Source organism: Haplochromis burtoni, unplaced genomic scaffold (genome assembly GCF_018398535.1).
Source record: "Haplochromis burtoni strain Fernald_Lab_line unplaced genomic scaffold, NCSU_Asbu1 Contig_48, whole genome shotgun sequence".
NCBI lineage: Eukaryota > Metazoa > Chordata > Actinopteri > Cichliformes > Cichlidae > Haplochromis > Haplochromis burtoni.
In genome coordinates this window covers 935,448-949,878 of record NW_024582409.1, presented here as the reverse complement: position 1 = coordinate 949,878, position 14,431 = coordinate 935,448, and the positions used below count along the sequence as shown (strand labels likewise).

The window sequence follows — 14,431 nt, the reverse complement described above, 5'->3', positions numbered from 1 at the left end:
TGTTAATGAGTGTTGGCGTGTGTTAATGGCCGTGCAATAGAGCCTACTGAGAGAATAAATTGCTGTGGCGCCTTCAGGAGCCGGCTGTTGTGTTATTGATTGAAATGCGTCCCGTGGGAGATGACCGCTGGACAGCCATTTATTCATCAGCCAACCCGTTTTTAAGTATTGGTACAAAGCTAATTACATCAGAGTGAATTCATGGGTGCTTTCTACTTAATTTGTGTTGTTTTATAACAAAAAAGTGGCCCAAAGAAAAGTCAAATACAGTAATTTATTTATTTGAATTTGGTTTTTTTACTCTAAAGAGTGATATTTGCACTCACTGGCCATTCTATTAGGTACAGAGACCCATCTCTCCCTGTGACTGGCATCAGCTGCTTTCATAGAAGAAAAATGACAACAGTGAAAGTTAAACCTGAAAGCAATGAGTAAAACGACACTATTATCCATATGCATTCAACAGACACTTTATTAGGTACACCTTCCTGGTACTGGGTTGGAACATCCTAATTTTTCATTTCATAGATTCAACAAGGTGCCTCACAGATTTTGTTTTATAGTTACATGACAGCATCTCACAGGCCCTGCAGATTTGTTGGACACACGTCCAGGATGTGAATCTTCTGTTGGACCACATCCCAAAGATGCTCTATTAGATTGTCGTCTACTGTAAATACAGTAAAATAATTGTCATGACACATCCTGCTGGAAGCAACCATTAGAAGATGGGTGCATTATGGGTCATACAGGGATGCACGTGGTTGGCAAAAATACTCAGGCAGGCTGTGGCATTTTAAAAATGCTCAGCTGGTACTAAGGCGTCCAAAGTGTGCCAAGAAAGTATCTCGCACATCATTACACCACCACTACCCTGAACCTGTGATACAAGATAAAATGAAGCCATGTATCTGTGTTATTTCTGTGAAATTCTGACCCTACTATCTGAATGTTGCACCAGAAATTGAAACCCATCAGACCAAGTGGCAGTTTTTTAATCTTCCATCATTGAACTCTGGTAACACATGTGAATTGCAGTCTCAAGATCCTGTCAGGAGTCCTACAAGGTGTGGTCTTCTGCTGATGCAGCCTTTGATGTGTTGTGTGTTCAGAGATGCTCCCCTGCATACATTGGCTGTTGTTATTTAAGTTACTGTTGCTTTCCTGTCAGCTTGAAGTAATCCGGTCACTCTCTCGTCTGGCGACAAGGCAGTCACTGGACATTTTCAGCTTTCAAACCATTCTCTGTCGTTTGGGTAAATCCCAACAGATCAGCACTTTCTGAAGTTGCCAAACCAGCCTGTCATACATATTCAAAGTCACTTAAATCACCCTTCCTCGCCATTCTGTTGCTCTGGTTGAACCTCAGCAGGTCAACTTGATCATGTCTATATGTCTAAATGTACTAAGTCACTGCTGTGTGATTGGATGATTTGATATTTGTGTTGCTGTGCAGATTAACAGGAGCACCTAGCAAAGAAGTCCTTGTCCTTGGGTTCTCTGTTGCTTGTGTGTTTGTGTTTTTTTCCCCAGCAACTTAAAACATAGGTACTAGCCTTAAAAAATAGTGGATATCACTACTGCGTCATATGTGTTCCAATGCTTACCAAGGTGTGCTGTGGGAGCTCCAATTTCTGTTATTAAAGAAAACCAGGGGTGTCAAACATAAGGCCCGGGAGCCAGAATCGGACCATTGGACAGCTTATGAAAATGAAAATGAAACATAAATATCAGAGTACAAGAACACTTACCTTTTTAAAAAACACAAACCACAGAACTTCATCCCTTGAGTTTTGCAGTTTTATTAGAACAAGCACTATGTAGCAGCAGTGTACAGTGTTCATGGAAAGATATGTACTTTGTTAAAATTGCACTTTAGAAGGTACCCATCAGGAAATAGATTTGATCCAAACTGAGCTGACATAGTGCTTCATGATACATGTCAGTCGACAAAAAAAAAAAAGTGTCCAATTCAGAAACCATAAACCTTTTTTTATAAGGCATCTGCAACATTCATTGGCAAGCTCTAGACATGCAGGTAGAAAATGGATGAAGAAAGCTGGAGGATTTTCTCTTTTTTTTTCTCCACTACATTCTGACTCTGTGATACCAAACACTACACAAAGCACTGGCCCTACCTCCACAGCTACTGATGTAGGAGGGAAAAGAAATCAGCTGCTGCAGTAGTGCCCCCACTTTTTTTCCTCCCCCCCCCTAAATGTGCTGCATTTATTGTGATCACCAAAAATGAATCAGTTACATGTTGTGGTAGCAGAGCAGTGCAGAACATTTTTAGACACTGCAAGCGTTATACAGTTAAAACTTTTCTACTCCTCTAATGTCAAAGAAATTTCCCTTAATGTATTCCGTCCTCGGCTAAATGCTCAGTGTACTTAATCATCTGTAGGCAGGCGGACTATGGAGAATGTGCGGCGTTTGACTTGTGAATGGCATACCTTCTTCTTGGCTCGGGTATTCTCATCTGTTGTGTGTTTGTGAGGCATTGATAAATGCATTAAGGCACAGCAAGTGAAACCGACGCTGCTGAGTTGTAGCATTAAGTTCGTGATCAGGGAAAAATAAAACTATATCCACGCGTATCTTGTTGTTTTTTTATCTTTTAAACTACATGGATGCAAAGCAGTTCTAACTTTTTGGTTTGTTAATCTACGGTGTGATCAGTGCACACATGATGGATTTGCCTTAAACAGTTTTCGCTCTACATATTTATATTCACCTTTCCCCTCCTCGCCCTGCAGCTGTGAACAAAGAGATTCAGCTTTAAGAACTATTCGCGTGTGTTCGGGTTGATTTTAAAGGCGCCCCCTTTTATTTTTTTCTTTAGCTGTAAAACAAAAAAAGAGGAGACTAGGCAAGATTTTAAAGCTAAACTTCAACCTGGTGCTTTGAAGAAGCCCACAGCATAGCAGTAAATTCTCTGGGGAATCAGACACATTGAGACGTTTTAATGTTTTTACAGCATCCATCTGAAAATCTGGCTTCTTTCATTTTTACAGGACGACCTGTAGGTGTCTCTGGTGTTTCATAATGAACTACGACTGCATGCGGTTTGGTGATTGAGTCACGGCGAGATTAAATCATTCCTTAATCAATTAATGATAAGATAAATTATAGATGGTTTGAGTAATATATCAAGAAAAATACCAAATATCTGCTGGTAACAGATTTATAAATGAATACAGTTAGTACTTTTTTTGCTCTATATCTTTGTAAATGATTCTTTTTGGTTGTTAATCAGAATAAAGATGATTTAAAAAAAATCTCTTTGGGTTTTTTGTAAACTCTAACAAGACTCTGATGGAAAATTACTCATTTATTAATTCAAAATAATTACATCTTCAAGCTGCGGCTGTTTTATGGAAATATGTGACTCTGCTATTCACGTTTCGTTATTAAATGAAGTACTACAAAAATCCCAAGGATCTGAGAGAACGCTGCAACCTGTACAAATCTTTTCTTATACTCGTGACTCGGACGTGTACGCGCCCATTATTTGAATGAAACTCTCACATTCGGGAACAGAGTGGAGAGAGTTATGTATGCATTTATGTAACTGTGTGATTCACACGAGTTGGTTTTGTGTAACAATGGTTATTATTAGACACTGGGGCTGCTGAGGTGAAGATCGTCCTTCCGTTTGCACTGTGTCACGACAGATCAGTGTTGACAGTCCACAGGGTCGAAACGCCTCGCGTTTAAATCACACCTCACCTCCCAGCACATGTTCAGCTCAGTTACTCATTAAAACGGCGTTTGTAGAGCCCCGTACTTCCTCCACAGCGGTCGACATTAATTTCAAATGAGTTGTTTCCCGGGAGAGAGTGCTGCCATCCGACAGAGTCGACAGTATTAAAAGGCAAAAATAAATAAAATCTGCCAATTCACATAATTCTCTTTCACTAAATTCTGAGTCCGAGATATTTTTTATAAAAATACCTATTTTTTTTTCTACAATAACTGATGATATAGTAAATACGGCTTTGTACCAGTGAAAGCTGCTCTCTACACATGCAATGTTATCATAGGTAATCTGTAGGTAATCAAAATGTCTACTTCATAGACTAGTCTACCCAAACTGCTGTTGGAAATTAAATGGCTTCAACTTAAAGGCGCCTAATCATGTGACTTGTACAGGTGTCTTTTTAAGGCAAGGACATACTGGGAAGTCAACAGAGCTGAGGAAACATCTACATAGGCGCGGTGAGACCCAGCTTCGACAAGCACAATGAAGGTGATCCTAGGGTATGTTTCCATGGATGGGTGACCCTCCACAGGGTCGCTGGGCGTCGGGCCTTCCCTCAGCTCAGCAGTCATTCGTATCCATGCACAAAGATGTTTCATCATCGTCGCGTTTCTCTTAACACCTTATTGTGCATAGGTAACAGCCTCCTCGTCTGTGATGATGGAAACACAGATCCATGTGCTACCATAGAGTCACTGTAGATTCCATGTTAATGAAGCCGGGGTTTTTGCGGAGCTCCCAGTACATGTTGTTGGAGACCCATCTCTCCCTGTGATTGGCATCAACCACTTTCCTGGAAGGACAAAGACAAAAGTGGAAGTTGTAAACCTAAAGGCAATGGGGAGAAATACACTATTCCCTACATACACTCAGCAGACACTTTATTAGATACACCACCCTCTAATACTGGGTTGGATCCTCCTTTGAGTTCAGAACTGTCTGAAGTCTTCATAGCACAGATTCAACACGGTGCTGAAAACATTCCTCAAGATTTTGGTTCATATTGACACGACAGCATTGCACAGTTGCAACATCCATGTTGACAATCTCCACCTAACAATTTCCACCACATCCTAAAGGTGCTCTTCTGGATTGAGATGTGGTGACTGTGGCTATTTGAGCTCAGTGAACTCATTGTCAAGTTCAGAAAACCAGTCAGAAGATGAGTACACTGTGGATATAAAGTTATACACATGCTAAGCAACAATATCAGGTAGTCTTTAAACAATACTGAGTTGGTATCAAAGGGTCAAACACACCATTACACCACCACCAGCCTGAAATGCTGATACAAGGGAAGATGGATCCATGTTTTTGTATTGTTCATGTTAAGAAGACCACAGAAGGTACCACAGCTGTCAGCTAAGAGCTCACCAAAAGTATACATCTGTACAAGCAGAACACTGAAAATGTAATTTGTCTCGATTTCTGCTGTGACATTCAGATAGCAGGGTCAAAATCTGCCATAAACCACATGAAAGCATGGATCTATCCTGCCTTGCATCAGTAGTTCAGGCTGGTGGTGTAATATTGTGGGGGATATTTTCCCGATAAACTTTGGGTCCCCTTAGAACGAGCTGATCATCGTGTAAAAACTACAACCTACCTGAATATTTTTGCTTATCATGTCCATCCCTTTATGACCACAGTGTACCCATCTTTTGATGGTTGCTTGCAGCAGGATAACACACCATGTCACAAAGCTCAAATCATCTCAAACTGGTTTTCTGAACTCAACAGTGAGTTCACTGTAAATGGGCTCCACAGCCACCAGACCTCATTCCAACAAAGCACCTTTGGGATGCAGTGAAATTGGAACTATCATATCAATATGGACGAAAATCTCTGAGGAAGTGTATCCTTTCACCGGGAGATTTATAGACTAATTTGAATTGAAGTGTTGTCGTGTTCACATTTTTGTAGTTGTACAACCCATTTTATAACACAATGCCAGTTAAAATAAAAATGACAATACATAATAATAAACATACATAATTTTTTAAAACAATGCATTTTAACCCAGATTTTCATGTTCATCTATAAATCTCCCTACAGACACCAAATTGTGCTTCATTTGATTATTTGCAAAGAATGTGAATAATGTTAATGTTGAGTTTTCCATGCAAACGTTGAGCTGCTAAACATCCTAAAAATGGGAAAAATGCTGACACAGCCGCAGTCACATCCTCTCTTACAAATATTGATCAAATTATTGCAATAGAGAAGCAAATGAATGCTTCTGTACAACATTTGATTGTTCTATTGCACTTGGTTACAAAATGTTCTCACATGTAATCACATGGCAACACAATGCCATGTGATTACAACACAACACAGACAAAGACTAGTACTTGTAGACTGCCCATAACTACGTGGTTATCTACACTCCGGTTCTTTCTCATCTTGTGTAACACGGCTTCTCTCCACTTCTGATGTCAGCAATTACTGCCTAATAATGTGATGTGTCTGGCTTAATGTTTTGATCAGCTACCTCAGGAGAATAAGACAAGGTCTTGCTAGTGAGCAAGAGCTCCCCAATCAAATCAGCCTCATAGCAGCTTCTTCTCTTTTTACCCGTATTCTTCCAAAATAAGAGATCTTTTTCATTCAAATGTACTTAATCAGTCCAGATATTTTCCTCATTTCAACACTGAGATGTGTGTAGTAGGCTGTCTGAATGGAGCCAATCAAAGCCAATGAAAGACAAAACTGAACATGAAACGAAATAAAAAAACAAAGCGACGCATTCTACAAGGTGAATAATGCACATCTGGCTGCTGCTTTGTGCATCCTTACTTAAAGAAGCGTGGCTCGTGTTTGATGTTGTTCTCATCGTTCCACTTCCTCCTGACCCTCTGCATGTCCTCAATACGCTGCTTCTCTGATGACGCCATTTCCAAGTTACCTTCTTCCAGATACCTAAATGAAAGGATGAGAATTTGTAAACATGATGAGAAAAACTACTACCAGCAGACTGACTTCAATGAAATTGCAGCCAGACCGGAAGAAATCAGTCACACTTTTTTTACTCAGTTGCTGCAAAAATATGCAGCGTTAGCAGCTCGTAGTGCCAGGTGCAGATGTGATGTTGTACCTTTGATCAGGTCTGAATCTGGCATCCGTCCGCGGCAAGGCATCTTTTAACTCAGGACAAAGCTCATTTAGTTCAATGGCAAACCTGGTGAAGCCGTAGTAAAGCTCATAGTCTGTGGGCATGGAGCCTGGGGGAGGAAAGCCAACAAAGTCCCCTTTTAGCTTTAAAGCTTTGTACAGCTAGTCCTGAGTGAAGTCCCGCTGTGAGAGTGAAGCGAGAACTGATTCTTACCTGGCCTCCAGATGCATTTAGCAGAAGGTGGGACACCACAATAAACACCCTCGTGCCATTTTCCAAAAAGCCTGTGGATCACTTTTCCTTCCTGATCCATCACAAATCCTTGAACTTCATTCACATTTGAACTCCAGTAGTTTCCCTAAAAAACATAAACTTCACTGTTAGCTTTTTCAAGTTATATATAAAACTAAACCAGCCTAGAGCGTTAGAGGGAAACCCCAAACGGTTCATTATAAACATCTGGAAAATTGTGAGGAGGAAGAACTCCCTTTTAACAGGAAGAGACTTCTCATTCAGGAAGAGGCAGCCATTGCCATACAACTGTTTGAGGAGAAGGCAACAAAGAAGCAAGAAGCTACCCAAATCATCTCAATTATTTTTCACCTTGACAAAGGTAAGTTTGCAGAGGCAAGCACTGCTCTTTATGTTTCTGATGGTAATCTCCCCGTAGTGTTCAATCCACCGCCGTCCACTGAGGATGTTGTGTACACAGGTGGTAACTTTATTCCATTCGTATTGATCACCAAACCTAGAAAGCCACAATAAAAACAGCTTCAGGTACTGCAGGTGTAAAAAGGCTAGATTATTAAAGTAGGTGATACAGCTATGTTCATTTTCTGTGTAACCTCAGTGCTTTTCGACTTCTGTGAGGTTGTCACTTTAATCATACCCCAAAGAGGTTATTATTTGTGGGTTGATCCATACAGTAGATCCTTGTGACCAAATCCAATCAAGCCAATCAAAAGAAATCTGGCTTTAAAGCAAGGGGAGCTTAAATGATTAACTCTGAGGATGCTGGATTTTTCTGGGGCTCTTAGGTGTTTTTAACAGCTTTGACAGAACTAATAAAGTTTTTGTTGTTAATTTCTGTTGATTTAACACAAGCCTGCATTTCTCAGTCATCATTAAAATCTCGATATTTCCATGAAGGCAATTAAAAGCAGAAACCTGGCGATTAACATAATCCCAGTGACATGAAGCATTAAAACCAACCAAACTCTGCGCCTTCATGTTCAATTACCATGCACACCAGCTGGGTGAAGGTTACCTGGGTATCATGAGATTTACACTCCCGATTGGTAAAATTTCCATTGATTTTCCCCAGAACTTGTTTTTCCATCTCACATCTGGAAAGAAAAACAACAAAAATATCCCATTAAAATAATTTTTTTTTAAACATTTTGTCTAAAATCATACCAAATAACATTTATGTTTACTCTGTACAATTTCCGCTGGTTATTAAAAAGGCTAATTGAGTCCTGCTGGCTGGTCTACACTAAGCCATATCTCCTGTGAGGAAAATCCCTAACTAATTAGACAGGTAACCTACCTTGCCAGAAGGTGAAGTTCTTAGACTCACAGTGGCAGGCGGAGACGGGAGGGTGGTGGCTCACCTTCGAGAAAAGATCAAATAAAAAAAGAGTCTAGATAGCACATCATATACAGCCTCTACTCTTAATTACACATTTATTGTGACGATTTTAATTTTGTCTATAATATTCGTTTGACAGTTTTGGTTCACAGATGATTTTTTTTCACTGTAAATTTATTCTGAATGCTGAACTTGCACTCTCCTGCTAGACACTGGAATTACTTACGCCTGGTGTCTGGGAATATTTTCCCCAGGGAAATCAAAAGACTAAGCATGAAACTCCCTGATCTTGCAGGAAGCCCAACAGCTTATATCTTTCTGTGTCAGGTTGGTGATGAACCCTTGTATTTACAGATTTAACTCTGAGACTTTGAGGAAAGATCTTCCAGTGTAATGTTTGAGAGCCCACACACACATGTGTTTGGACTGTGCGAAAGAGGCCAGACTATCTGGACAGAACCCATGCATGCACACGCAGAAATGCTACAGTGTTGTGTTAGTCCTGTGTTGGACGGGCAACCTGCTCAGTCTCACACCTCTGACAGCTGGGATAACCTCCAATGTTGAAATACATTGAACTGAAGTGTAACCCACTGATTTTCCGTCGTTATTAAAGTAGTTCGACCAACAACAGAATTATGATTTATGCTTAATTTCAGTTTGATTATTGTAATGGATTGTAATCGGTTTCGATAAGAAGCCTTCTCATAAGAAGCAAGAAAACTGGTTATATTACACCAGTCTTAATGACTACACTGGATGCCCATTTCTTTTAGAACTGATATTAAGATTTTACTTATTACTGTTAAGGCCCTTCGTGTCCTGGCCCCAGAATATATACTGAAACTGTTGTTCCTGTATGCAAACCAGTGCACAGCCTCAGATCCTTGGGCAGAAACTGTTTACTGTTCCCATCGCACGCTTAAAGACAAAAGACGGCCGCTGTTCGGAGAGCAGCACTTGCCTCATATTTGTCACAAGCCATTTTGATGTTATTTTGATGTTGCACTTGAGTCTTATTTTAATTCATATATATAAACATTCTTTAAAATAATTTCCTTCCATTTCTTTTACTCTGTGTTTCTTAGAAGCACTTTGCAACACTGCTTCAGTTTTCAGCTAATCTAACCTCTGGAGCAAACATGTGACAGCATTTATAGAAACTCAACCTGATTTCTTTTTTTTAATATCTCCTTCTATGTTTCGTCTTCTTCCAGATAAGAGCACAGTGAAGCACTGGGCTTTCTTGCAAATTAGATAAAACCGAGTCCTTGAGGCGGCCACACACAAAAACAAAGGCACAGACCTTGCGGTTAAACCGAAGCACTCCAAGGAAAGCTCCACCGAGCTTTTTAGACCTCTCCAACATAATGAGACCTCCTCAGGAAAAAAATGAGCTACTCTATAAATTCCTTCTTATTGCTTAAAATTGACTCATTTTGAACTGTGTGAGCAGGTGCTTACCTGCTCAGAGAAAAAACAGAAGCCCTTGTCTTCCCGAATACATTCGTAAGTCTCTCCGAGTAGCGGGTTGAATGGCTTGCTACCTGCTCTGTAGTAAGTGGATGAGTAGCCTGAGACAGCAAAAGCAGCGACGAGAACCTGAACAAGAGTCATAAACACAGAGTGGATTTACAGGCTCCTCATAACAGGCTTTGTCACGAATAAGCTAAACAACAGAATCTGTCATTCAAATGTTATCCAAAGGACAGGAGGCAGCACATCACAGGCATATATGTTAGCTTGTGGCTTGCAGTGTGACATCACACATTAATGAATTAATGAATCACCACACTGGAAACTGATTAACAGTTCATTTCATAAGCTCCAGCGACTTCTTTACCATGCGCTCAAAAGGATCCTCGGTCTCAGCAGCCTTATCCAGCAGCTCGCTGTACTCCAGCTCTTCACACATGCGCTGCAGGGTGTTGAGGGGCTCGTTGAGCTCCACGGGCATGGACACTTTGGACAGGTCTTTGCCGATGTTGTTTCGCAAGATGTTCCAGAGGTTGATGTTGCTGGTGTCAGGACAGGGTGCCGACAAGCAGCTGCGCCGCCCATTACGAAAGGCGCTGCCAGCAAAGTCTCCGTTGGCCACTGAAAAAAAGATAAATAATGAAAAAAAGGAATCATTATTACAACATCCATCTGGTGTAATTATCTGCAACAGGCTATGCTAGTCCTAGAAACGCCTAATTAAGTATAATTATAACAAAGAATTTTAAAAAAAAGCATTTTTTGATCGTGTTGCAAGTCTTTGTGTAAAATGCAGCAGGATGTTGTTTTTTTTTAATATTCTAGGAAAAAACTTTTTCTTATTTTTTCTTAGTTTGTTTAATATATGCCGACTTTGTAATTTAAGTAGTGAGGACATGGTATTAGTTCAGGTTTAGCTGCAACATCAAATACACTGAAACGACTCTTCTACTTCACCAGTAGTTGTGCTGTTACAGTGATAGACGGTCATATTACACAAAGTCTGAAACAATGAATGTACAAGTAATCCTTGTGAGCCAAAAGCTCAGGGTTAAGATTCTTATAAACATTTGGTTTCAAGCTGCTTTTTCCTCTTTTGGATCCGGGCAATGTCAAAGACGCGATCGTCTCAGGCACATAGCTCTGGCTGCGAGAACACAAACGCACCCACCTGCCTGCTAAAAACCACCGATTTATGAGGAGCAGCCAATCAGAAGAAAGTTGACTAAAACGGTTTGATATAGATACTTGTGAACTTGACCCAGCGTAAGGTAAACAAGGTTTAGTCTTCGCTGTGAATCATGCAAAGTAGTCGTGTCCAACATTAAAAATATGGGGTCATAAATTAGCACAATAGGTCATCTTTAATTTAGCTTTTAAGCAATATTTTTTCCCTGTAATGAATAAAGAAATCTCTGTATGTATGTTTGTTGATTTTAAAGAAGTTTAAAAGAGTAGTGGTCACATCATTGGATTCCTTCCTAGATTTACATATATAGATGCTGATACAGTGTGTTCAGGTAGTGTCATAAGCTCTTACACTCAATTTGTAACCCTGCAGATGATGTCACGCTCCTCTGTGACCTAGATAACGTAGATTATAAATAAATCTCCACCGACTGTGACATCTACCTTTGCTAATCCTGAAGTGCTGGTGACAGTGGACGCTTTACTGGAAGATACTACTCACCATGAGAAAATAACACCAATTCTAGCTCATTTCCAAAACTTTCAGACTAGCAGGAGCCTGAGTAGTTTTTTTTCCCCTTTCTGTTGCCCTTGGCAACATAGCAAAGTCAACTGCTTTTGCAGCACTGATAAATGGATTTGCAAAGTGTGTGTCTTTGCGTGGGAATGTGACGTTATTGTAGAAGCAGCACGGCTGACGGACTGAGTGGGATCTCCCCCTCCTTTATTAATTTCTCATGTCCTTTTGTTCTGGTACAAACAACGGTTGCTCGTGACGGCGCAGAATTGGACCTACTTTGTCTGGAGACGTTATCAGTCACGCTGGCGTTGTCCTCGGAAATGTTATCGCTCACATCACTGACATATGACTCATCGTCCGAACCCTGTGAGAGGAACAGGTACACAGGGGAGTGAGGCAGTGCAGTAGTACAACACGAACGGATCAGAACAGCCTCACACTCACACACACGCGTGCACTGCAGTTTGCCATTGGCTAACAAACTGCAGCAGCATGCCGGCTATCTGTCCCACTGCAGTAATCATGAGTCAAGACACTGCAGTATTCATACTTTATATATAGCAAACAAAATAAGGTCACATTTGAAAGGGCCATGTTGTAGCCACTTTGGGTGAAAGCTGCTTTTCCAGTTTAAGTGACAAAAAAAAGAGAGAAAAGGCTTGCCGTTAGAGCTACAGGCCAGGGGGATGATGAATTTCCACGCTCAGTAATCCTTCAGCATGGCTCAATGCATGCCTGGGGAGCTACAATGCTTGATGGGTCTTCAGGGACCATACGCAGTATATTTGGAGCAGAATGTTCACAGCCGTTAAAAAGGGAAGGAGGCAGAAATGGTTGATTTGAGTGATGGACCGAACATCCTCCTCCACTTGATGCTTTTTAACAAAACATAAAGTGGAAGAGGATCATTTTGATTCTTAGGCATGACTCGGGGATTAGGCCTCAGGCAGATGCGAAGGAGCCCTCCTGTGTTTACGTTTCTTTTACACTCCGTCTCTGCTCTTCGTGACTTTTGCATTAATTACTGACTAAATCTGTCTCCACACACACACAGGCATCACGCTGATGCTTTTCACTGGCTTTACAGCAGAAGTATAGTTTAACCTTACTAAATCCACATCCATCACCACATCCACTCCGCTTCTTCATCCGCCCCGCTGTACCTCGTTCTCTGACGAGCTGGCTGACAGAAGCACTTCCTGGGCATCAAAAAACTCAGAGACAGATTCTGACATGGAGAGTCGGCTCTCATTAGAGGCCTGCTGAGTCAGAGGGATCCCCATCTGTTCCCCGGCCTGCAGGCAAACACAAGCAAATGCAGGAGGCGTTCACTATTTCTTGCTATGATGACAGGTTGAAGAACCAAAACTGACCTGAACGAAGACAAACAGAACCAGATGACAACACAGTGCTCATATTGCAGCATGTGTCTCCTTGCCAAAAGGCAACCTCCCATCCGTTTCTAATTAGTCAGTTTTTCCATTAACCTTGATGTCAGGTCCTGCATAGAATAATGATTTCTGAAGCTCACCTGCCAGGCTGTACTGGAAAGGCCATCAGTCTATAGGAGCGAGAATCAATAAGCCAACTGACAAATGCAGGAAGCAAATACATCGACTACCTGGCGAGCCTCCGAAGCTGTAGCTTTATCAATATCAGGGTAAGCAATGAGATTTGTCAGTGATAGACAGTGAGCTACCTCATCAGGTGTGGAGATGATGTTCACACTCACAACTTGCTCAGTCAGGACAGACTCAGAGTGGATGCGGTTGAGTCGAGTTCGAAGTTCTGCATTTTGCGACAGGGCCTGAAGAATAAAAAATGCTTTCTGTCATTCAAATCTCACACGAAACTTTGAAGTAAAAAAAAGATAAAAAGAATTGGCTCAGTCCTTCATAAAGAAAACAATTATTTGGATCCTGCTTTTTCTGTAAAAAAAAAAAAGAACAATTTGACTGATTATTTTCTTGTTTTGCCACAGATTTTAAAAAGTCACAAGATTTTAAAAAGTTTTCTTTAAAGTTAGATTATCTATAAAAGGCATTTACTGTGACCAAGAGCATATGCATGCTTCAAAGGGGCGAAAATATGTCGATGATAGGTTTTGACTGGGATTTGCATCCCAGTATCTCAGGTGAATGTTCTGTGCTTAACAACTTTGCAGCAATATTCAGCTCTACAATCACTTGACACTTTTTTAGACACACTTTGCTAGTGCTAGATTTGAAACCAGTGGGCCTTTAGAAGTGCCTTAATTCTTCATAAAACCACGTACTAAAAGTATGCCTCAGAGATTGTAGTCCATATCAAGAGCTTGTACATCCATGATGAGAATCACCCGTTTTCACTACATCCCAAAGGTGCTATATTGGACTGACATCCGGTCACTGCGGAGGCCATTTGAGTGCACTCTGTTGTCCGATTTTGAGCCACCTGTGAAATGAAGCCTCGGTTTCCTGTTTTTAGCTGAGAGAAGTGGTCTCCTGCTGCTCCAGTCCATCTTCTTACAAGTTTGATGTATCTGTCTGACTCTTTACATGAACAAGGAATTTTCACCTAATGAACTCAATGGGTATTTTCTGTTTTTTGGACCATACTCTGTAAACCCTAAAGATGATTGTTTGGGGAAATCCCAGTAGATCGTCAGTTTCTGAAAATTCCAACAACCATGCCATGTTCATAGTCACAAAATCATCTTTCTTCCCTATTCGAATGCTCAGTTTGAACTTCAGCAGGTAATCCCAATGATGTCTACTGCCATGGTGGTTGGTTAGATTTGTG

The 14,431-nt window shown here is 40.8% G+C and overlaps 1 protein-coding gene across 3 annotated transcripts in view; it reads right to left on the bottom strand.

The window, feature by feature from the left end:
* Positions 1 to 1,786: 1,786 nt before the first annotated feature.
* osbpl6 (oxysterol binding protein-like 6) overlaps positions 1,787 to 14,431 on the bottom strand; it is a 43,977-nt gene continuing 31,332 nt past the window's right edge. For 2 of the 3 annotated variants that reach the window (XM_005921450.3, XM_005921452.3), the window contains 12 exons: positions 13,350 to 13,457; positions 12,814 to 12,945; positions 11,927 to 12,014; positions 10,310 to 10,563; positions 9,931 to 10,068; positions 8,425 to 8,488; positions 8,143 to 8,221; positions 7,479 to 7,623; positions 7,089 to 7,233; positions 6,858 to 6,984; positions 6,560 to 6,682; positions 1,787 to 4,556 (listed from right to left, as the gene is read on the bottom strand). In XM_005921450.3, coding sequence (XP_005921512.1) covers positions 4,445 to 4,556; positions 6,560 to 6,682; positions 6,858 to 6,984; positions 7,089 to 7,233; positions 7,479 to 7,623; positions 8,143 to 8,221; positions 8,425 to 8,488; positions 9,931 to 10,068; positions 10,310 to 10,563; positions 11,927 to 12,014; positions 12,814 to 12,945; positions 13,350 to 13,457 — 1,515 coding nt within the window. In that variant the 3' untranslated portion in view covers positions 1,787 to 4,444. The remainder of the gene's footprint in view (positions 4,557 to 6,559; positions 6,683 to 6,857; positions 6,985 to 7,088; positions 7,234 to 7,478; positions 7,624 to 8,142; positions 8,222 to 8,424; positions 8,489 to 9,930; positions 10,069 to 10,309; positions 10,564 to 11,926; positions 12,015 to 12,813; positions 12,946 to 13,349; positions 13,458 to 14,431) is intronic. The other variant, XM_014333334.2, reaches the window with a different exon arrangement.